Here is a 24,401-nt window from a genome sequence, read left to right as displayed (position 1 = left end):
TGGATTTCTAAAAAATGATCGTACAACAGACCACATTTACACCCTCCACACTCTAATTGACAAACAAGTAAACCAAAACAAAGGCAAAATCTACTCGTGTTTTGTAGATTTCAAGAAAGCATTTGATTCAATTTGGCACGAAGGTCTTTTTTATAAACTAATAGAAAGTGGTATTGGAGGGAAAACAGATGATACTATTAAATCAATGTACACTAAAAACACATGTGCGGTTAAAATTGGCAATAAGCAAACAGACTTCTTCTCTCAGGGACAGGGAGTGAAACAGGGCTGCCCAATAAGTCCAACACTATTTAACATCTACATTAATGAATTGGCAAAAACATTAGAAGAATCGGAAGCACCTGGTATCACCCCACACAACACTGAAATCAAGTGTCTGCTGTACGCAGATGACCTGGTGCTGCGGTCTCCCACTAAAGAGGGGTTATAGCAGCACCTAGATCATCTTCACAGGTTCTGTCAGACCTGGGCTCTGATCGTTAAACCTAAAAAAAACAGGGAGACAGTATAGTATTCCAAAAAAAGGTCCAGAAATCAGGATGACAAATATAAATTCTATTTGGACACAGTTCTATTAGAACACACCAAAAACGACACATATCTAGGACTAAATATCAGCAACACAGGTAGCTTTCACATGGCTGTGAATGAGCTGAGAGACAAAGCAAGAAGAGCATTCTATGCCATTAAAAGGAACATTAAAATCGAAATTCCAATTAGAATCTGGCTCAAAATGTTTCAATCAGTTATAGAACCAATTGCTCTATATGGCAGTGAAGTATGGGGTCCAATCTCTATTAATGAATTCACCAAATGGGACAAACATCCAATTGAAATACTGCATGCAGAGTTTGGCAAGACTGTATTGCAAGTGCAAATAAAAGACAGTACTGTGCAGCCGTCTTCATCGACCTTGCCAAGGCTTTCGACTCTGTCAATCACCATATTCTTATCGGCAGACTCAGTAGCCTCGGTTTTTCGGATGACTGCCTTGCCTGGTTCACCAATTACTTTGCAGACAGAGTTCAGTGTGTCAAATCGGAGGGCATGCTGTCCGGTCCTCTGGCAGTCTCTATGGGGGTGCCACAGGGTTCAATTCTCGGGCCGACTCTTTTCTCTGTATATATCAATTATGTTGCTCTTGCTGCGGGCGATTCCCTGATCCATCTCTACGCAGACGACACCATTCTATATACTTTCGGCCCGTCATTGGACACGGTGCTATCTAACCTCCAAACGAGCTTCAATGCCATACAACACTCCTTCCGTGGCATCCAACTGCTCTTAAACGCTAGTAAAACCAAATGCATGCTTTTCAACCGATCGCTGCCTGCACCCGCATGCCCGACTAGCATCACCACCCTGGATGGTTCCGACCTTGAATATGTGGACATCTATAAGTACCTAGGTGTCTGGCTAGACTGCAAACTCTCCTTCCAGACTCATATCAAACATCTCCAATCGAAAATCAAATCAAGAGTCAGCTTTCTATTCCGCAACAAAGCCTCCTTCACTCACGCCGCCAAGCTTACCCTAGTAAAACTGACTATCCTACCGATCCTCGACTTCGGCGATGTCATCTACAAAATGGCTTCCAACACTCTACTCAGCAAACTGGATGCAGTTTATCACAGTGCCATCCGTTTTGTCACTAAAGCACCTTATACCACCCACCACTGCGACTTGTATGCTCTAGTCGGCTGGCCCTCGCTACATATTCGTCGCCAGACCCACTGGCTCCAGGTCATCTACAAGTCCATGCTAGGTAAAGCTCCGCCTTATCTTAGTTCACTGGTCACGATGGCAACACACATCCGTAGCACGCGCTCCAGCTGGTGTATCTCACTAATCATCCCTAAAGCCAACACCTCATTTGGCCGCCTTTCCTTCCAGTTCTCTACTGCCTGTGACTGGAATGAATTGCAAAAATAGCTGAAGTTGGAGACTTTTATCTCCCTCACCAACTTCAAACATCAGCTATCTGAGCAGCTAACCGATCGCTGCAGCTGTACATAGTCTATTGGTAAATAGCCCACCCATTTTCACCTACCTCATCCCCATACTGTTTTTATTTATTTACTTTTCTGCTATTTTGCACACCAATATCTCTACCTGTACATGACCATCTGATAATTTATCACTCCAGTGTTAATCTGCAAAATTGTAATTATTTGCCTACCTCCTCATGCCTTTTGCACACATTGTAGATAGACTCCCCTTTTTTTCTACTGTGTTATTGACTTGTTAATTGTTTACTCCATGTGTAACTCTGTGTTGTCTGTTCACACTGCTATGCTTTATCTTGGTCAGGTTGCAGTTGCAAATGAGAACTTGTTCTCAACTAGCCTACCTGGTTAAATAAAGGTGAAATAAAAAATAAATAAAAAATAAAATAAAAACAATAACGCATGTAGAGCAGAATTGGGCCAATACCCCCTCCTCATTCGAATAGAAAAAATAGCCATCAAATTTTACAACCATCTAAAAACAAGTGACCCCAAAACATTCCATCACACAGCTCTACAATGTCAAGAGATGAAACAAGAGAAGAGTCCCCTCAGCCAGCTGGTTCTGAGGCTCAGTTCACTAACCCAAACCAATCCCATAGAGCTTCAGGACAGCACTCAGAAAATCTGGCCCAACCAAATCATCACAAAACAAAAATAGAAATATATCACCTATTGGAAAGACACCACAAAAAATCAAAGTAAACTTCAATGCTATTTGGCTCTAAACAGACAGTACATGGTGGCAGACTATCTGACCACTGTGACTGATAGAAAACTGAGGAAAACACTGACTAGGTACAGACTCAGTGAGCACAGTCTGGCTATAGAGACCAGTCGTCACAGACCAACCTGGCTGCCCAGAGAGGACAGGCTATGGTCACTCTGCTCCAGGGGAGAGGTAGAGACAGAGCTGCATTTCCTATTACACTGTGACAAATACTCAGACCTAAGAGAATATTTATTTCCCAAAATTATAATTCAATACAAAGAATTTGAAACTATAAAAGATGAAGAAAAAATAAAATATTTACTGGGTGAAAAGCCAAAATGCGCTGTTTTGGCAACCAAATGTGTCCTCCTGCCACAACCTGAGGGACAGCCAGTGAAAAGTGCAATGTAATGTCAATATTATTTCCCATCTTGTTTTGTTTTGTCTTTCATACCAGGTCATGTGTCTCCTCAGTCATGTTGACACTGGTCTACTACCATGTCATGTGTCTCCTCAGTCATGTTGACACTGGTCTACTACCAGGTCATGTGTCTTCTCAGTCATGTTGACACTGGTCTACTACCATGTCATGTGTCTTCTCAGTCATGTTGACACTGGTCTACTACCAGGTCATGTGTCTCCTCAGTCATGTTGACACTGGTCTACTACCAGGTCATGTGTCTTCTCAGTCATGTTGACACTGGTCTACTACCATGTCATGTGTCTTCTCAGTCATGTTGACACTGGTCTACTACCATGTCATGTGTCTCCTCAGTCATGTTGACACTGGTCTACTACCAGGTCATGTGTCTTCTCAGTCATATTGACACTGGTCTACTACCATGTCATGTGTCTTCTCAGTCATGTTGACACTGGTCTACTACCATGTCATGTGTCTTCTCAGTCATGTTGACACTGGTCTACTACCATGTCATGTGTCTTCTCAGTCATGTTGACACTGGTCTACTACCATGTCATGTGTCTTCTCAGTCATGTTGACACTGGTCTACTACCATGTCATGTGTCTTCTCAGTCATGTTGACACTGGTCTACTACCATGTCTTCTCATGTTGACACTGGTCTTCTCAGTCATGTTGACACTGGTCTACAACCATGTCATGTGTCTCCTCAGTCATGTTGACACTGGTCTACTACCATGTCATGTGTCTTCTCAGTCATGTTGACACTGGTCTACTACCATGTCATGTGTCTTCTCAGTCATGTTGACACTGGTCTACTACCACGTCATGTGTCTTCTCAGTCATGTTGACACTGGTCTACTACCATGTCATGTGTCTTCTCAGTCATGTTGACACTGGTCTACTACCACGTCATGTGTCTTCTCAGTCATGTTGACACTGGTCTACTACCATGTCAGAACAGGGCTCCGGGCAGCCGAGCGGAAATGGAGGAAAACTCGCCTCCCTGCGGACCTGGCATCCTTTCACTCCCTCCTCTCTACATTTTCCTCCTCTGTCTCTGCTGCTAAAGCCACTTTCTACCACGCTAAATTCCAAGCATCTGCCTCTAACCCTAGGAAGCTCTTTGCCACCTTCTCCTCCCTCCTGAATCCTCCGCCCCCTCCCCCCCCCTCCTCCCTCTCTGCAGATGACTTCGTCAACCATTTTGAAAAGAAGGTCGACGACATCCGATCCTCGTTTGCTAAGTCAAACGACACCGCTGGTTCTGCTCACACTGCCCTACCCTGTGCTCTGACCTCTTTCTCCCCTCTCTCTCCAGATGAAATCTCGCGTCTTGTGACGGCCGGCCGCCCAACAACCTGCCCGCTTGACCCTATCCCCTCCTCTCTTCTCCAGACCATTTCCGGAGACCTTCTCCCTTACCTCACCTCGCTCATCAACTCATCCCTGACCGTTGGCTACGTCCCTTCTGTCTTCAAGAGAGCGAGAGTTGCACCCCTTCTGAAAAAACCTACACTCGATCCCTCCGATGTCAACAATTACAGACCAGTATCCCTTCTTTCTTTTCTCTCCAAAACTCTTGAACGTGCCGTCCTTGGCCAGCTCTCCCGCTATCTCTCTCTGAATGACCTTCTTGATCCAAATCAGTCAGGTTTCAAGACTAGTCATTCAACTGAGACTGCTCTCCTCTGTATCACGGAGGCGCTCCGCACTGCTAAAGCTAACTCTCTCTCCTCTGCTCTCATCCTTCTAGATCTATCGGCTGCCTTCGATACTGTGAACCATCAGATCCTCCTCTCCACCCTCTCCGAGTTGGGCATCTCCGGCGCGGCCCACGCTTGGATTGCGTCCTACCTGACAGGTCGCTCCTACCAGGTGGCGTGGCGAGAATCTGTCTCCTCACCACGCGCTCTCACCACTGGTGTCCCCAGGGCTCTATTCTTGGCCCTCTCCTATTCTCGCTATACACCAAGTCACTTGGCTCTGTCATAACCTCACATGGTCTCTCTTATCATTGCTATGCAGACGACACACAATTAATCTTCTCCTTTCCCCCTTCTGATGACCAGGTGGCGAATCGCATCTCTGCATGTCTGGCAGACATATCAGTGTGGATGACGGATCACCACCTCAAGCTGAACCTCGGCAAGACGGAGCTGCTCTTCCTCCCGGGGAAGGACTGCCCGTTCCATGATCTCGCCATCACGGTTGACAACTCCATTGTGTCCTCCTCCTAGAGCGCCAAGAACCTTGGCGTGATCCTGGACAACACCCTGTCGTTCTCAACTAACATCAAGGCGGTGGCCCGTTCCTGTAGGTTCATGCTCTACAACATCCGCAGAGTACGACCCTGCCTCACACAGGAAGCGGCGCAGGTCCTAATCCAGGCACTTGTCATCTCCCGTCTGGATTACTGCAACTCGCTGTTGGCTGGGCTCCCTGCCTGTGCCATTAAACCCCTTCAACTCATCCAGAACGCCGCAGCCCGTCTGGTGTTCAACCTTCCCAAGTTCTCTCACGTCACCCCGCTCCTCCGTTCTCTCCACTGGCTTCCAGTTGAAGCTCGCATCTGCTACAAGACCATGGTGCTTGCCTACGGAGCTGTGAGGGGAACGGCACCTCAGTACCTCCAGGCTCTGATCAGGCCCTACACCCAAACAAGGGCACTGCGTTCATCCACCTCTGGCCTGCTCGCCTCCCTACCACTGAGGAAGTACAGCTCCCGCTCAGCCCAGTCAAAACTGTTCGCTGCCCTGGCCCCCCAATGGTGGAACAAACTCCCTCACGACGCCAGGACAGCGGAGTCAATCACTACCTTCCGGAGACACCTGAAACCCCACCTCTTTAAGGAATACCTAGGATAGGTTAAGTAATCCCTCTCACCCCACCCCCCCTAAGTTTTAGATGCACTATTGTTAAGTGACTGTCCCACTGGATGTCATAAGGTGAATGCACCAATTTGTAAGTCGCTCTGGATAAGAGCGTCTGCTAAATGACCTAAATGTAATGTAAAATGTGTCTTCTCAGTCATGTTGACACTGGTCTACTACCATGTCATGTGTCTCCTCAGTCATGTTGACACTGGTCTACTACCAGGTCATGTGTCTTCTCAGTCATGTTGACACTGGTCTACTACCACGTCATGTGTCTTCTCAGTCATGTTGACACTGGTCTACTACCACGTCATGTGTCTTCTCAGTCATGTTGACACTGGTCTACTACCATGTCATGTGTCTTCTCAGTCATGTTGACACTGGTCTACTACCACGTCATGTGTCTTCTCAGTCATGTTGACACTGGTCTACTACCATGTCATGTGTCTCCTCAGTCATGTTGACACTGGTCCACTACCATGTCATGTGTCTTCTCAGTCATGTTGACACTGGTCCACTACCACGTCATGTGTCTTCTCAGTCATGTTGACACTGGTCCACTACCATGTCATGTGTCTTCTCAGTCATGTTGACACTGGTCCACTACCATTGCTTTAATGTATTGTTGTTCTCATTAATATTGGTGTTGTAGTTGTTGTTAATGGTAATCCCATGTCCACTACTACTATTATTATTGCTGTTGGTCCCACCATTTATTTATTTATTTATATATATATATATATGTATCTTCTCATATGTATGTATACTTTGACAATGTTATATATATATAATAATATATGTATACTTTGACATGTCAATATATATATATATAAATTATTATATATTATTATATATATATATATATGTATGTATACTTTGACAATGTGCGTAATAATGAACTTGCCATGTCAATAAAGTAAATTGAATTGAATTGAGAGAGATGGAGAACAAGAGAGAGAGAGAGAGATGGAGAACAAGAGAGAGAGAGAGATGGAGAACAAGAGAGAGAGAGAGATGGAGAACAAGAGAGAGAAATAGATGGAGAACAAGAGAGAGAGATGGAGAACAAGAGAGAAAGAGATGGAGAACAAGAGAGAAAGAGATGGAGAACAAGAGAGAAAGAGGTGGAGAACGAGAGAGAGAGATGGAGAACGAGAGAGAGAGATGGAGAACGAGAGATGGGGAACGAGAGAGAGATGGAGAACGAGAGAGAGAGATGGAGAACGAGAGATGGGGAACGAGAGAGAGAGATGGACAACGAGAGAGATAGAGAGATGGAGAACGAGAGAGAGAGATGGAGAATGAGAGAGATAGAGAGATGGAGAACGAGAGAGATAGAGAGATGGGGAACGAGAGAGAGAGATGGAGAACGAGAGATAGAGAGATGGAGAGATGGAGAACAAGAGATAGAGAGATGGAGAACGAGAGAGAGAGAGATGGAGAACAAGAGAGAGAGATGGAGAACGAGAGAGAGAGATGGAGAACGAGAGAGAGATGCGGGACCGTCCCTGTCCTACAGATCCATAGTTACTATGGCGATTTCTGTTGAAAGAAGGTCCTGAGTATGAATCATTCATTAACTCTCCAAGCACATTAACCACCTGGTGGCTCCTGAGAGGACGGCTGATAATAATGTCTGGAATGGAGTAAATGGAATGGTATCAAACATGTGGTTTCCATGTGATTCATACCATTCCATTGACTCCATTCCAGCCATTACTATGAGCCGTCCCCCTCAGAAACCTCCACTGCGTCTTGTGTGTATTACCTTTTGGGTCCACGTGTGCCAGGTAGGTAAGAGTGCAGTGGTTCGGTCCGTGGCTCTGGATCAGGTAGCCAGTCTGGATGGACACAGCTCGTACCATGTCCTTCTTTGGGGGGTATTTCTACAGGAACATTGGAACAGCCCTAGTTAGCACAGAACACCCCTATCTGAGGAAATGGTCTCAACCACTGACACTAGGTTCAATTGCTGTAAATACAATTGACTCCAGATATTTGGGTTTGTTTTTGCATGAGTGCACAATACAGCCATAACATGCCGTCATGACTTCCGCCGAAGTCGGCTCCTCTCCTTGTTCGTTCGGCGATCGATGTCACCTGCTTTCTAGCCGTCGCGCTCCATTTTTCATATTCCATTTGTTTTGTCTCGTTTCCATACACACCATATACCATTTGTTTTGTCTCGTTTCCATACACACCATATTCCATTTGTTTTGTCTCGTTTCCATACACACCTGGTTTTCATTCCCTAATCACACTGAATGTATTTAGTCCTCTGTTCCCCTCCAGGTCTTTGTGTGAAATTGTTTCGATGTTATGTGGGTATTGTTACACGCCAGACTTTTGTTAATGTTCTGTGTTTTGGGCACGTTTTATGTACTTATGTGCTTTCGTTTGGACCGGAAGGAAAAGTGCGACTGTTAACGACACTCTGCTCTCCTGCACCTGCCTTCGCCTTAACATGCAAATATCCAAAGCAATTCAATCAAAATGAATTTAAAAAATTATGAACTGCCCTGCACTTAAACAGAGTTTAAATTTAAAAGATGATATTCACTTACCAAGAGTTTAATGCACAAAGTAATATATATTCTGGAGGGGTAAAGTGATTCTCTCTCCTCTCCTGTAGATCTACAGCTCTGTCATCTAACCATGTCTCGTCCAATAACCCTCACCTCCCACTAAACTCAATAACTCTCACCTCCCACTAAACCCAATAACCCTCACCTCCCACTAAACCCAATAACCCTCACCTCCCACTAAACCCAATAATCCTCACCTCCCACTAAACCCAATAACCCTCACCTCCCACTAAACCCAATCACCTCCCACTAAACCCACCCCTCCTTCCACTAAACCCAATAACCCTCACCTCCCACTAAACCCAATAACCCTCACCTCCCACTAAACCCAATAACCCTCACCTCCCACTAAACCCAATAACCCTCACCTCCCACTAAACCCAATAACCCTCACCTCCCACTAAACCCAATAACCCTCACTAAACTCAATGTGAGAAAAGTAGCTATGTTTGTGTGGATGTTTTGTATGTGGATGTATGTTGTTCTCTATCGTGTCTTACAGGTTTGTTGAGTGTTTGCGTGTGTAAGCTTACAGCAGCAGTAGTCACGTGAGTTTTCCACTTAACATTGATCAATCACACACACACAGCACACAAGAGAGAGAGAGAGAAAAAGAAAGAGAAACATGTTGAGTGCTTCCTTCTAGACAGGATGCCTCGATCTCGCTGTCTTCCTCCACTGGGCAGAAAAACAACCACAGCATGTGGGCCTAATTCCAAACCAAACCGTTATCCCCTTCCTTTCTGCCCTAGGTGACTTGTCTTGTCAGGTCTGATTGAACAGGAGAAAGGAGAGTGGTATTATAAGGGTTCTAGAAGGCTCCTCCAATAAGCTCAAGTCAAGGTTCTACCATCTTGCTTTCAACTTCTCAAAGGTCCTGAAGGACAGATTCTGAAGGACAGAACGGAAGGAGATACATTTTCAGTTTGGCATTGAGCCACTGTACTGTCTGAGTGATCTAACCCAGGAGCTACCACTGCCCTATCCAGCGCACACGCACACACGCACACGCACACACAGGCTTTGTCCAGCATTAGCAGTGGCAATAAAGCTTTATTCAAATGCCAGAGGATTATTTAACCAAATACAATCTTACTAAAGTGAGCAAATAGTCCACTTAAACACACATTTAAACACGTGACCCACACACGACACACCTTTATCAAACTGCACCTACGTAGACAAACACAACCAGTGAAGATACTCCAAGACATGTTCATTTAAATACAGTGGACAGTCCCACTGTAGCATTAGTTTCCCAATGACGTCAAGGGAGACTAGGCTTCAGGTCTGTTCTCTTCTGTTTCTACCTGTAGAGCATCACACAACCAGTTATAGTTAGAGTTATAGCACAGGAACAGGGTTGGAGAGCCCTGAGGGAGACAGTATAGTACAGGAACAGGGTTGGAGAGCCCTGAGGGAGACAGTATAGTACAGGAACAGGGTTGGAGAGCCCTGAGGGAGACAGTATAGTACAGGAACAGGGTTGGAGAGCCCTGAGGGAGACAGTATAGCACAGGAACAGGGTTGGAGAGCCCTGAGGGAGACAGTATAGCACAGGAACCGGGTTGGAGAGCCCTGAGGGAGACAGTATAGTACAGGAACAGGGTTGGAGAGCCCTGAGGGAGACAGTATAGTACAGGAACAGGGTTGGAGAGCCCTGAGGGAGACAGTATAGTACAGGAACAGGGTTGGAGAGCCCTGAGGGAGACAGTATAGTACAGGAACAGGGTTGGAGAGCCCTGAGGGAGACAGTATAGTACAGGAACAGGGTTGGAGAGCCCTGAGGGAGACAGTATAGTACAGGAACAGGGTTGGAGAGCCCTGAGGGAGACAGTATAGTACAGGAACAGGGTTGGAGAGCCCTGAGGGAGACAGTATAGCACAGGAACAGGGTTGGAGAGCCCTGAGGGAGACAGTATAGTACAGGAACAGGGTTGGAGAGCCCTGAGGGAGACAGTATAGTACAGGAACAGGGTTGGAGAGCCCTGAGGGAGACAGTATAGTACAGGAACAGGGTTGGAGAGCCCTGAGGGAGACAGTATAGTACAGGAACAGGGTTGGAGAGCCCTGAGGGAGACAGTATAGCACAGGAACAGGGTTGGAGAGCCCTGAGGGAGACAGTATAGCACAGGAACCGGGTTGGAGAGCCCTGAGGGAGACAGTATAGTACAGGAACAGGGTTGGAGAGCCCTGAGGGAGACAGTATAGTATAGGAACAGGGTTGGAGAGCCCTGAGGGAGACAGTATAGTATAGGAACAGGGTTGGAGAGCCCTGAGGGAGACAGTATAGTACAGGAACAGGGTTGGAGAGCCCTGAGGGAGACAGTATAGTACAGGAACAGGGTTGGAGAGCCCTGAGGGAGACAGTATAGTACAGGAACAGGGTTGGAGAGCCCTGAGGGAGACAGTATAGCACAGGAACAGGGTTGGAGAGCCCTGAGGGAGACAGTATAGCACAGGAACCGGGTTGGAGAGCCCTGAGGGAGACAGTATAGTACAGGAACAGGGTTGGAGAGCCCTGAGGGAGACAGTATAGTACAGGAACAGGGTTGGAGAGCCCTGAGGGAGACAGTATAGTATAGGAACAGGGTTGGAGAGCCCTGAGGGAGACAGTATAGTATAGGAACAGGGTTGGAGAGCCCTGAGGGAGACAGTATAGTACAGGAACAGGGTTGGAGAGCCCTGAGGGAGACAGTATAGCACAGGAACAGGGTTGGAGAGCCCTGAGGGAGACAGTATAGTACAGGAACAGGGTTGGAGAGGGTACAGGGTTCTGGACCAGGATACTCTCTCCCTGTACATGTTTATACTTACAGCATGTTTGACAGAGTAGTTCATGATGATGTAATCACTGCCCGTGGGCAGCCAAGAGCGCAGCGTGATGACGTCACGGTTCCTCAGCGGCTTGGGACACTTCCCTAGACACAGACGAGGAGGAGCCTCATTAACATACACACACTGAATATGTGTGTGTGTGTGTGTGTATGTACGTGCGTGTGTGCGTGCGTGTGTGTCGTACAGGAGTAGTAGCCCACGTCTGCGTTAACAGTGAGTTTTCCGATGTCGAAGGTTTCGATGACGTTCGCGTCCCATTTCCTCCGGTACTCGATGTCATGGAGAACATCGTACATGGTCTCAGCTGGCACGTTCTTACACACCATCCGACACTGCAGGAGAGACACACACATTTAATAAATAGTCAACACACACACTCAAACACATCTACCGTTATTTGACCTAACACACACTTGTTTGTGGGGTGGGGGAGGGGCAGTTTAATAGTAAAACCGTGGGCACAACGTCAGGCTCTTAAAAAGTGAGAGCACACACACCAGTGGCCTGCAAAACTGCCCTAGAGTAGCGCCATCTCCATGGTTACCTCAGCCAGGGGAAGACTCCACACCACAACAACACAGACAGAAGACAGGGGAGTGGAGAAAGCCATGGACGGCACTACTTTTAACCCCAGCTACACGGGGATAACCCAGACCAAAAGCAGCACACTACCTATCAACAGCCTTGTGGGTCTGTGTTTGGAGGAATGAGCTGTGTGTGTGTGTGTGTGTGTGTGTGTGTGTGTGTGTGCGTGCGTGCATGCGTGTGTGTGTGTGCGCGGGACTAAGGACTTAAAAGTCACAAAGGAGCTGAGAGAATAATGGAGTGATTGTGTCCGCGGGGCAGATTGAAACAGGAGAAGAAAAAAGAGAGGGAGGGAGAGAGAAGACATCACTGTAATTCTGTTAAAGTCATTCAGTATACTCCTCTACTGATGAGGACAGGAGAGACAAATGTCTGCTGTTTGCTGATGATCTGGTGCTTCTTTCACCAACCAAGGAGGGCCTACAGCAGCACCTAGGTCTTCTGCACAGATTCTGCCAGACCTGGGGCCTGACAGACCTGGGTCCTGACTGTAAATCTCAGTAAGACAAAGATAATGGGGTTACAAAAAAGGTCCAGTCACCAGGACCCGAAATACAAATTCCATCTCGACACCATTGCCCTAGAGCACACAAAAAACTATACATACCTCGGCCTAAACATCAGCGCCACAGGTAACTTCAACAAAGCTGTGAACGATCTGAGAGACAAGGCAAGAAGGGCTTTCTACAACCACCTAAAAGGAATCGATTCCCAAACTTTACATACCAAAGCCATCAACGACAGAGAGATGAATCTAGAGAAGAGTCCCCTAAGCAAGCTGGTGCTGGGGCTCTGTTCACAAACACACCCCACAGAGCCATCACCTACAGAGAGATGAACCTGGAGAAGAGTCCCCTAAGCAAGCTGGTCCTGGGGCTCTGTTCACAAACACAAACAGACCCCACAGAGCCCCAGGACAGCAACTGCAACACAATTAGACCCAAGCAAATCATGAGAAAAAAAATAGAATTACTTGACACATTGGAAAGAATGAACAAAAAACAGAGCAAACTAGAATGCTATTTGTCCCTAAACAGACAGTACACAGTGGTAGAATACCTGACCACTGTGACTGACCCAAACTTAAGGAAACCTTTGACTATGTACAGACTCAGAGAGCATAGCCTTGCTATTGAGAAAGGCCGCCGTAGGCAGACATGGCTCTCAAGAGAAGACAGGCTATGTGCTCACTGCCCACAAAATGAGGTTGAAACTGAGCTGCACTTCCTAACCTCCTGCCAAATGTATGACCATATTAGAGACACATATTTCCCTCAGATTACACAGATCCACAAAGAATTTGAAAACAAATCCAATTTGGGTGAAATACCAGTGTGTGCAATCACAGCAGCAAGATGTGTGACCTGTTGCCACAAGAAAAGGGCAACCAGTGAAGAACAAACACCATTGTAAATACAATTGATATTTATTTATTTTCCCTTTTGTACTTTAACTATTTGTACATCATTATGCCACTGTATTTAAGTCAATGACATTTGAAATGTCTCTATTCCTTTTAATCTTTTGTGATGTTTACTGCTCATTTCTGATTGTTTATTTCACCTTGGTTTATCATCTAGTTTACTTGCTTTGGCGACGTAAACATATGTTCCCCATGACAATAAATCCCCTTAAACTGAATTGAGAGAGAGAGAGAGACATGGAGAATGGTGTTTGTGAACCGTCAATTGACAGAGTCCTGTGGGCCAGAAACTGCATGCTCACAGTCACATGATACACGACCTCTAACCTGATACACACACCCTCCCCTCTGCATCAGACTGCACTACAGTCAGCTGCTGTGTTTAATCCAACATTCCTCCTTGTCCCAGTCTACCCCCCCCCCCCCACCCCCCCCCCCCCACCCCAGGCCTGTCAAAGCTCATCTGTTCTGCTGGACACGGGTAGAGGAACGTGGAAGAGAAGGATGAGAGGGGAGGAGCGTGTATCTGAATACCATCAGTGAGTAAGGGTTCCCTCAGTCCTCAGGGTGTGTGTGGGCTGGGGAAAGACCAAACACTACCCAGCAGTCTGACGGACTATCAAGCCACCCACATATGACTAACACACCGTTCACATTTACATACAGAAGGATAGCTCTGCTGTGTGTGTGTGTGTGTGTGTGTGTGTGTGTGTGTGTGTGTGTGTGTGTGTGTGTGTGTGTGTGTGTGTGTGTGTGTGTGTGTGTGTGTGTGTGTGTGTGTGTGTGTGTGTGTGTGTGTGTGTGTGTGTGTGTGTGTGTGTGTGTGTGTGTGTGTGTGTGTGTGTCAGTATAATGCTGATGATATGGCTGACCAATGGTTACTGGCTATTAGATTATTGATGATAATGGTGCTGATAATAACAACACTATGGATCTTTCCCCGGGTTTCAATGTCTCTGCACTTTACATGTCACTGTTCTTTACTGCTATAGACCCTCAGGGAGAACACTACAACAGCCCCCTCAGTGGGAACACTACAACAACCCCCTCAGGGAGAACACTACAACAGCCCCCTCAGGGAGAACACTACAGCAGCCCCCTCAGTGAGAACACTACAACAGCCCCCTCAGGGAGAACACTACAACAGCCCCCTCAGTGGGAACACTACAACAGCCCCCTCAGAGGGAACACTACAACAGCCCCCTCAGGGAGAAGAGAACACTACAACAGCCCCCTCAGTGGGAACACTACAACAGCCCCCTCTGTGGTAACACTACAACAGCCCCCTCAGTGAGAACACTACAACAGTCCCCTCAGAGGGAACACTACAACAGCCCCCTCAGAGGGAACACTACAACAGCCCCCTCAGTGAGAACACTACAACAGCCCCCTCAGAGGGAACACTACAACAGCCCCCTCAGAGGGAACACTACAACAGCCCCCTCAGTGAGAACACTACAACAGCCCCCTCAGTGGGAACACTACAACAGCCCCCTCAGTGGGAACACTACAACAGCCCCCTCAGGGAGAACACTACAACAGCCCCCTCAGTGGGAACACGACAACAGCCCCCTCAGGGAGAGGAGAACACTACAACAGCCCCCTCAGTGGGAACACGACAACAGCCCCCTCAGGGAGAGGAGAACACTACAACAGCCCCCTCAGGGAGAACACTACAACAGCCCCCTCAGAGGGAACACTACAACAGCCCCCTCAGTGAGAACACTACAACAGCCCCCTCAGAGGGAACACTACAACAGCCCCCTCAGTGAGAACACTACAACAGCCCCCTCAGTGGGAACACTACAACAGCCCCCTCAGTGGGAACACTACAACAGCCCCCTCAGGGAGAACACTACAACAGCCCCCTCAGTGGGAACACGACAACAGCCCCCTCAGGGAGAGGAGAACACTACAACAGCCCCCTCAGTGGGAACACGACAACAGCCCCCTCAGGGAGAGGAGAACACTACAACAGCCCCCTCAGGGAGAGGAGAACACTACAACAGCCCCCTCAGGGAGAACACTACAACAGCCCCCTCAGGGAGAGGAGAACACTACAACAGCCCCCTCAGGGAGAACACTACAACAGCCCCCTCAGGGAGAACACTACAACAGCCCCCTCAGGGAGAACACTACAACAGCCCCCTCAGGGAGAACACTACAACAGTCCCCTCAGGGAGAACACTACAACAGCCCCCTCAGGGAGAACACTACAACAGCCCCCTCAGTGGGAACACTACAACAGCCCCCTCAGGGAGAGGAGAACACTACAACAGCCCCCTCAGGGAGAGGAGAACACTACAACAGCCCCCTCAGGGAGAGGAGAACACTACAACAGCCCCCTCAGTGGGAACACTACAACAGAGAACACTACAACAGAGAACACTACAACAGCCCCCTCAGGGAGAGGAAAACACTACAACAGCCCCCTCAGGGAGAACACTACAACAGCGCCCTCAGGGAGAGGAGAACACTACAACAGCCCCCTCAGGGAGAGGAAAACACTACAACAGCCCCCTCAGTGAGAGGAGAACACTACAACAGCCCCCTCAGGGAGAGCAGAACACTACAACAGCCCCCTCAGGGAGAGCAGAACACTACAACAGCCCCCTCAGGGAGAGGAGAACACTACAACAGCCCCCTCAGTGAGAACACTACAACAGCCTCCTCAGTGAGAACACTACAACAGCCCCCTCAGGGACAACACTACAACAGCCCCCTCAGGGAGAACACTATAACAGCCCCCTCAGGGAGAGGAGAACACTACAACAGCCCCCTCAGGGAGAGGAGAACACTACAACAGCCCCCTCAGGGAGAGGAGAACACTACAACAGCCCCCTCAGTGAGAGGAGAACACTACAACAGCCCCCTCAGGGAGAGGAGAACACTACAACAGCCCCCTCAGGGAGAGGAGAACACTACAACAGCCCCCTCAGGGAGAACACCACAACAGCCCCCTCAGGGAGAGGAGAACACTACAACAGCCCCCTTAGGGAGAACACTACAACAGCCCCCTCAGGGAGAACACTACAACAGCCCCCTCAGGGAGAACACTACAACAGCCCCCTCAGTGAGAACACTACAACAGCCCCCTCAGGGAGAACACTACAACAGCCCCCTCAGTGAGAACACTACAACAGCCCCCTCAGGGAGAGGAGAACACTACAACAGCCCCCTCAGTGAGAACACTACAACAGCCCCCTCATTGAGAGGAGAACACTACAACAGCCCCCTCAGGGAGAACACTACAACAGCCCCCTCAGGGAGAGGAGAACACTACAACAGCCCCCTCAGGGAGAGGAGAACACTACAACAGCCCCCTCAGGGAGAACACTACAACAGCCCCCTCAGTGAGAACACTACAACAGCCCCCTCAGTGAGAACACTACAACAGCCCCCTCAGGGAGAACACTACAACAGCCCCCTCAGTGAGAACACTACAACAGCCCCCTCAGGGAGAGGAGAACACTACAACAGCCCCCTCAGGGAGAGGAGAACACTACAACAGCCCCCTCAGGGAGAACACCACAACAGCCCCCTCAGGGAGAGGAGAACACTACAACAGCCCCCTCAGTGAGAGGAGAACACTACAACAGCCCCCTCAGGGAGAGGAAAACACTACAACAGCCCCCTCAGGGAGAACACTACAACAGCCCCCTCAGGGAGAGGAGAACACTACAACAGCCCCCTCAGGGAGAACACTACAACAGCCCCCTCAGGGAGAACACTACAACAGCCCCCTCAGGGAGAACACTACAACAGCCCCCTCAGGGAGAACACTACAACAGACTGGATATCACACTCACACACTTTCCACATGTATCAGCATCCGTGCTTTTATCCAAGTTTATAGATAGAAGAACAGTACCATAGCATCACTGCCTCCTGCGCGCACACACACACACACACACACACACACACACACACACACACACACACACACACACACACACACACACACACACACACACACACACACACACACACACACACACACACACACACACACACACATCAGGGTTTAGAGAGACACACACAAGGATGTAATGGTTTGAGGGCTACTCCCATCAGTGTATCCTGCTCTCTCTTAACTGAGCAAAAACACAAACACACAGTCTCACACCTTTATCCCCTATGGCTATGAGTGCAGAGAGAGACACGGCCTCTCCTTAAGCACACATTACCTACTCTGTGACATTATCCACTCTGTGACATTACCCACACTGTGACATTACCCACGCTGTGACATTACCTGTGCTGTGACATTACCCACGCTGTGACATTACCCGCACTGTGACATTACCCACGCTGGGAGATTACCCACGATGTGACATTACCCATGCTGTGACATTACCCACGCTGTGACATTACCCGCGCTGTGACATTACCCACTCTGTGACATTACCCACACTGTGACATTACCCACGCTGTGACATTACCTGTGCTGTGACATTACCCACGCTGTGACATTACCCGCACTGTGACATTACCCACGCTGGGAGATTACCCACGATGTGACATTACCCATGCTGTGACATTACCCACGCTGTGACATTACCTGTGCTGTGACATTACCCACGCTGTGACATTACCCGAGCTGTGACATTACCCGCGCTGTGACATTACCCGCGCTGTGAGATTACCCGCGATGTGACATTACCCACAATGTGACATTACCCACGCTGTGACATTACCCGCACTGTGACATTACCCGCACTGTGACATTGCCCATGCTGTGACATTACCCGCGCTGTGACATTACCCATGCTGAGAGATTACCCGGACTGTGACATTACCCGCGCTGTGACATTACCCACGCTGTGACATTACCCACGCTGTGACATTACCCGTGCTGTGACATTACCCACGCCGTGACATTACCCACGCTGAGAGATTACCCACGCTGTGACATTACCCACGCTGAGAGATTACCCGCACTGTGACATTACTCACGCTGTGACTTTACCCACGCTGTGACATTACTCGCGCTGTGACATTACCCGCGCTGTGACATTACCCGCACTGTGACATTACCCGCACTGTGACATTACCCACGCTGTGACATTACCCACGCTGTGACATTACCCACTCTGTGACATTACCCACACTGTGACATTACCCGCACTGTGACATTACCCACGCTGTGACTTTACCCGTGCTGTGACATTACCCGCGATGTGACATTACCCACGCTGTGACATTACCCACGCTGTGACATTACCCACACTGTGACATTACCCGCGCTGTGACATTACCCACGCTGTGACTTTACCCGCGCTGTGACATTACCCACGCTGTGACATTACCCACGCTGTGACATTACCCACGCTGTGACATTACCCACACTGTGACATTACCCGCACTGTGACATTACCCACGCTGTGACTTTACCCGAGCTGTGACATTACCCACGCTGTGACATTACCCACGCTGTGACAAATCAGGCAAACGGACACTTACAGACAGATAGATGACAGCTAATGAAACAGGTTTACTGCCTACCTACCATATGTTTCCTTCTCTATGACCACTACCCCACCAGGTGCCACAACTGACGGTCATGTCTGGCAAAAAGAATGTGTCAGTTAATGTACCTGCACTCACAGGTTGCAGAACAGGAATCTCTGTGGGAAACGGAACAAGACTCTCACCTGCAGCTTCTCACACACACACCCCACCCACACCCACACCCACCCACACCCACACCCACATGCACACACACCCACACCCACACCCACACCCACACACACACACACACACACACACACACCTGAGTTTACACTAGTGTGACGTCAGAGCTGATTAATCATGTGTACAGTACACACATTTCCTCTTTCACCTTCAATTTCCCCTCCACCTCCCCTCCACCTCCCTTCCTCAAACAACTCCATGTGAGAACACCTGTTTATAATAATAATAATATATGCCATTTAGCAGACGCTTTTATCCAAAGCGACTTACAGTCATGTGTGCATACATTCTACGTATGGGTGGTCCTGGGAATCGAACCCACTACCCTGGCGTTACAAGCGCCATGCTCTACCAACTGAGCTACAGAAGGACCGCTGTCCTGCCACAGACCCGGATACATGCAGCACACACCTGGCCCTGGCCCAATACTTTAACAATCTAGATTTCCTTTTTTCCCTGTAAATAACACTCCTTTGAGTAATATTATGAAAGGGTTTCAGTTTATGACATTATGACTTGTGCTATGGGACTGTGTGACCGAGGTAACCCATATGATGTCCTCTATTCCTCACATTTTCCATTCACCTGAGTACCGGCCTACCCTGTTCTCACCTTAATCTTGTGGAGTGACTTCTCCTCGTCTCCTGCTATAGTCTGAGTCCACACTGTCATGTCCGTCTTATTGTAGGTCAGACTCCAGCCCTCCTCACAACCGCACTCCTCCTTGAAGCTGCTGAATGCCCGGTCATCCGGGATCAACACCGACATAATCTTTTACCGGGTAGCGCGAGCTCGCTCTTCTGCAGTTCACTGGGAAGAACAACGATCGGACCAAACCGAGGTAGGGAAACTCCCGATGGCGGAGAGACCCGAAGCAGACTGGGACGAACGGGCGCCGGTGAGGAGTGACTGAGCTAAACGACGTAACGTTACACCTCTTATCCTCTGAGTGAATTATTCCTATAATGTAATTTCTTTATCACACAACTGAGCACGCAATTCGCGTATTGTGATGATGTGTGCTTAGAAAGGAGAGTTGCTGAACAAACACGAAGAACGCACAAAAACACGGGTATAAAAATACAAAAATCTACAGTTTTCATAGAAACTATACAAACACGTGAGTGGAAGCTTTCCGGTGTTTATCTTATAACATTATTGACCCTCTGGCGTGAATCAATTTCAGCTCAATATGGTCCACAGCAGCTATATAAGTGAGACATAAGTGTCCGCTGTCTCACCGCGACTCCACTAGAGATGAGAGGCTGACAAGTCGGATGGTTATGATCAATTGTTGCGCGTTTACATTTCAGTTCCCCTGCGTCGCTGTGTGCCCCCCTATGGTCACTCGACTTCGTCGGGGGTGGATGGTGCAGTGTGACGAATAGAGGAAAGCGTTGGAGACACACAGAGAAGCAATACCAGATTGACAACCGCCCACTCGGCTACGTGCACATGTAACGGATGTGAAACGGCTAGGTAGTTAGCGGTGGTGCGCGCTAAATAGCGTTTCAATCGGTAACGTCACTTACGCTGAGACCTTGAAGCACTCTGCAAGGTTCGCGATTTTTGTGGAGCGATGGATAATGATGCTTCGTGGGTGACTGTTGTTGATGTGTGGAGAGGGTCCCTGGTTCGTGCCCGGGTATGGGCGAGGGGGCGGTCTAAAGTTATACTGTTACATTGATGCTATTGACCCGGATCACTGGTTGCTGCGGAAAAGGAGGAGGTCAAAAAGGGGGTGAATGTAACGGATGTGAAACGGCTAGCTGGTTAGCGGTGGTGCGCGCTAAAAAAAAAGTGCTTCAAGCGGTGACGTCACTTGCTCTGAGACCTTGAAGTCGTGGTTCCCCTTGCTCTGCAAGGGCCGCGGCTTTTGTGGAGCGATGGGTAACGATGCTTCGTGGGTGACTGTTGTTGATGTGTGTAGAGGGTCCCTGGTTCGTGCCTGGGTATGGGCGAGGGGGCGGTTTAAAGTTATACTGTTACACACACTCAGACGGACGCACACATGTCCCTGTATCAGGGACCAGATATCAGCCCCATAGCCTTTGTCGAAAGTTTCTCAAGAGACCAGCAAATGAACAATGCTCTCTGCATGTGATTTCTCCTCTAAGGATTAGGCTATAGGGCCGCCCCTACATTAACATTGTTTGGATTACTGCAAGCAGCAACTTCTTAGGAATTTTGGATTTCACAGCAATACTGTTTTTTCAGACTCACAGGTGAGGTCATGTGGTTAAATAGCAGCATAGCATGTGTCTGTGCTGCCATAGTGAGTGGACTGGGTTCCCCTGCGCTATTCAGGAGCAATTCTGAAAAATACAGAAGGCAAAGGAACTATATTTTACAAGGTGATCAACTGTGATGAGTCTTGTGATATGTAGCCAACATTAAAGGTTGATCTGTAAAGGTACATTTGAATGTTGTATTTATTTTTTATTGTACCTTTATTTAACCAGGCAAGTCATTTAAAGAACATATTCTTATTTTCAATGAAGGCCTGGGAACAGTGGGTTAACTGCCTGTTCAGGGGCAGAATGACAGATTTGTATCTTATCAGCTCTGGGGTTTGAACTCGCAACCTTCCGGTTACTAGTCCATCGCTCTAACCACTAGGCTACGCTGCCGCCGTATGTGATCAAATGTTTGACCTTGGGTTAGAGACTTCTCCAACAAATATTATTTTTCCTATTGAATGTAGCAGGTACATTTCCTAAGCTCCCACATTGTGTTCAACGAACTGGTGGCCAGCATTCTTCTTCTTCTTCTGGGGATTTTATATAGTGGTTGACAACCAACTTTAAGGTGCATCACCGCCACCAACTGGACTGGAGTGTAAACCAGTGAGAATGAAGGTCTAAATTCTATTCAATATTCTCGTCTCCCTAAGGAAAATTAAATACCGCATCTCCTGAAGATTTCCCCAGCAGTTCACTCAATTTTGTCTAGCGCCAGCCTCTATAGGCTGATCGTGCTTGTATTTGGCCGAGTGACTCCTGACTGCTGCGACACAACACGTGTTTGTTGCGTTATCCAGCATCCGCAGTGCCACAGAATCTGAACGCCATCTGGTGGCGAATCATAGCGAAGGATAAAGTTGTTTTGTTTGTTATAAAGCAGAACAAACTTACATTTTTTTTAAATGTGGGGATTGATTTAGATTAACTTGTGTGTGGAACATTTTAAGACCATGAATAAATCCAGAGTTAACCTTCATAAGAGGTGGTGGAGTAGCCTCTGTGATACCAGGAAGTGGAGCCAGTTAGTTTCTGTAGGGAAAAAAAAACAAATATTCCCATGATGCAGTTCACGTTCCAGTAACATCCCATGCTGCGGTTGTTTTTGTTCTGTCGCTGCTGTCAACCATCACGAGATAAATAACGGTCTGTAGGCGGAATAACGGCAGTAGACTTAAATTAAAGGTGTTGTCGTTGCAAGTAAGTACTATCATCAGGCTTAACGTTGCACGGTTCGCGTGTTTTCCCGCAATGTTGTCTTCGGTTCCACCGCGGATCTTCATGCGAAGGTCGCGCAGCCTTTCCCCGTGCCGTGTGCTCCAGACAAGCACAAAGGACGCCGCGAGGAACCACGTCATGCTCGATAAAGCGGACGCCAACCGGAACCCCATCGTTTCTACCTCCCGTGTCTCCCGTAGAGGAATTCTGAGCGAGGAGGCGAAAGGCCAGAGTGTGAGCCTGGCCATACAGTATCACCATCTGGCCCCCAGGTGGCTCTCTAATCTCCAGGGTCGCAGGAGCTCCTGGGCCTCGCTGGCTTCCAAGGGACGCAACAACAACAACCTGTACTGGGAACAGAGCGGGGAAAGGACGGGGGGACAGAGCGGGAGCAGCCGCCCTTATGCACTGGCCTCTGCTGGGGTACTGTCCGCTGCCGCTATGGCCTTCTGCCTCAAGAAGGACTCTGATACGAAAGGTGTGTGTGTGTGTGTGTGTGTGTGTGTGTGTGTGTGTGTGTGTGTGTGTGTGTGTGTGTGTGTGTGTGTGTGTGTGTGTGTGTGTGTGTGTGTGTGTGTGTGTGTGTGTGTGTGTGTGTGTGTGTGTGCGTGCGTGCGTTGTACACACTCTGCTAAAGATACTTAAAGGACATGAGTCTTCTTTCCAGGTGATGCACTTCTGGAGGCTGCAAGGACCAACAGCTCACAAGATGTGGCAAGGTACATTCTAAACACACCACACACACACACAGACTCTCCTGAGTTCCACACAATACGGATACTGACTGTCTGTACAGGGGCATACTGACTGTCTGTACAGGGGTATACTGACTGTCTGTACAGGGGCATACTGACTGTCTGTACAGGGGCATACTGACTGTCTGTACAGGGGCATACTGACTGTCTGTACAGGGGCATACTGACTGTCTGTACAGGGGCATACTGACTGTCTGTACAGGGGCATACTGACCGTCTGTACAGGGGCATACTGACTGTCTGTACAGGGGCATACTGACTGTCTGTACAGGGGCATACTGACTGTCTGTACAGGGGCATACTGACTGTCTGTACAGGGGCATACTGACTGTCTGTATACTGACTGTCTGTACAGGGGAATACTGACTGTCTGTACAGGGGCATACTGACTGTCTGTATACTGACTGTCTGTACAGGGGCATACTGACTGTCTGTATACTGACTGTCTGTACAGGGGCATACTGACTGTCTGTACAGGGGTATACTGACTGTCTGTATACTGACTGTCTGTACAGGGGAATGCTGACTGTACAGGGGTATACTGACTGTCTGTACAGGGGCATACTGACTGTCTGTACAGGGGCATACTGACTGTCTGTACAGGGGCATACTGACTGTCTGTACAGGGGAATACTGACTGTCTACATGGACATACTGACTGTCTACATGGACATACTGACTGTCTACAGGGACATACTGACTGTCTACAGGGGCATACTGACTGACTGTACAGGGGCATACTGACTGTCTGTACAGGGGCATACTGACTGTCTGTACAGGGGCATACTGACTGTCTGTACAGGGGCATACTGACTGTCTGTACAGGGGCTTACTGACTGTCTGTACAAGGGAATACTGACTGTCTGTACAGGGGCATACTGACTGTCTGTATACTGACTGTCTGTACAGGGGAATACTGACTGTACAGGGGAATACTGACTGTCTGTACAGGGGCATACTGACTGTCTGTATACTGACTGTCTGTATACTGACTGTCTGTATACTGACTGTCTGTATACTGACTGTCTG

General features: G+C 48.3%; 2 protein-coding genes across 2 annotated transcripts in view; one reads left to right on the top strand and one right to left on the bottom strand.

Moving 5' to 3' along the window:
• Nucleotides 1-20,603, bottom strand: part of stard10 (StAR-related lipid transfer (START) domain containing 10) — a 29,166-nt gene extending 8,563 nt beyond the window's left edge. Inside the window, exons 1-4 of the mRNA XM_046316375.1 lie at nt 19,772-20,603; nt 11,642-11,789; nt 11,437-11,540; nt 7,803-7,920 (exon numbers count right to left, since the gene is read on the bottom strand). Of these exons, the coding sequence (XP_046172331.1) occupies nt 7,803-7,920; nt 11,437-11,540; nt 11,642-11,789; nt 19,772-19,927 (526 nt within the window). The 5' untranslated portion in view covers nt 19,928-20,603. The remainder of the gene's footprint in view (nt 1-7,802; nt 7,921-11,436; nt 11,541-11,641; nt 11,790-19,771) is intronic.
• Nucleotides 20,604-22,447: 1,844 nt separating this feature from the next.
• Nucleotides 22,448-24,401, top strand: part of clpb (caseinolytic mitochondrial matrix peptidase chaperone subunit B) — a 94,826-nt gene continuing 92,872 nt past the window's right edge. Inside the window, exons 1-2 of the mRNA XM_046315604.1 lie at nt 22,448-23,095; nt 23,285-23,336. Coding sequence (XP_046171560.1) covers nt 22,651-23,095; nt 23,285-23,336 — 497 coding nt within the window. The 5' untranslated portion in view covers nt 22,448-22,650. The remainder of the gene's footprint in view (nt 23,096-23,284; nt 23,337-24,401) is intronic.

The sequence above is a fragment of the Oncorhynchus gorbuscha genome, linkage group LG19 (assembly GCF_021184085.1).
Source record: "Oncorhynchus gorbuscha isolate QuinsamMale2020 ecotype Even-year linkage group LG19, OgorEven_v1.0, whole genome shotgun sequence".
Classification (NCBI taxonomy): domain Eukaryota; kingdom Metazoa; phylum Chordata; class Actinopteri; order Salmoniformes; family Salmonidae; genus Oncorhynchus; species Oncorhynchus gorbuscha.
The sequence above is the reverse complement of the archived record's forward strand: the minus strand, read 5'-3'. Positions and strand labels throughout refer to the sequence as shown.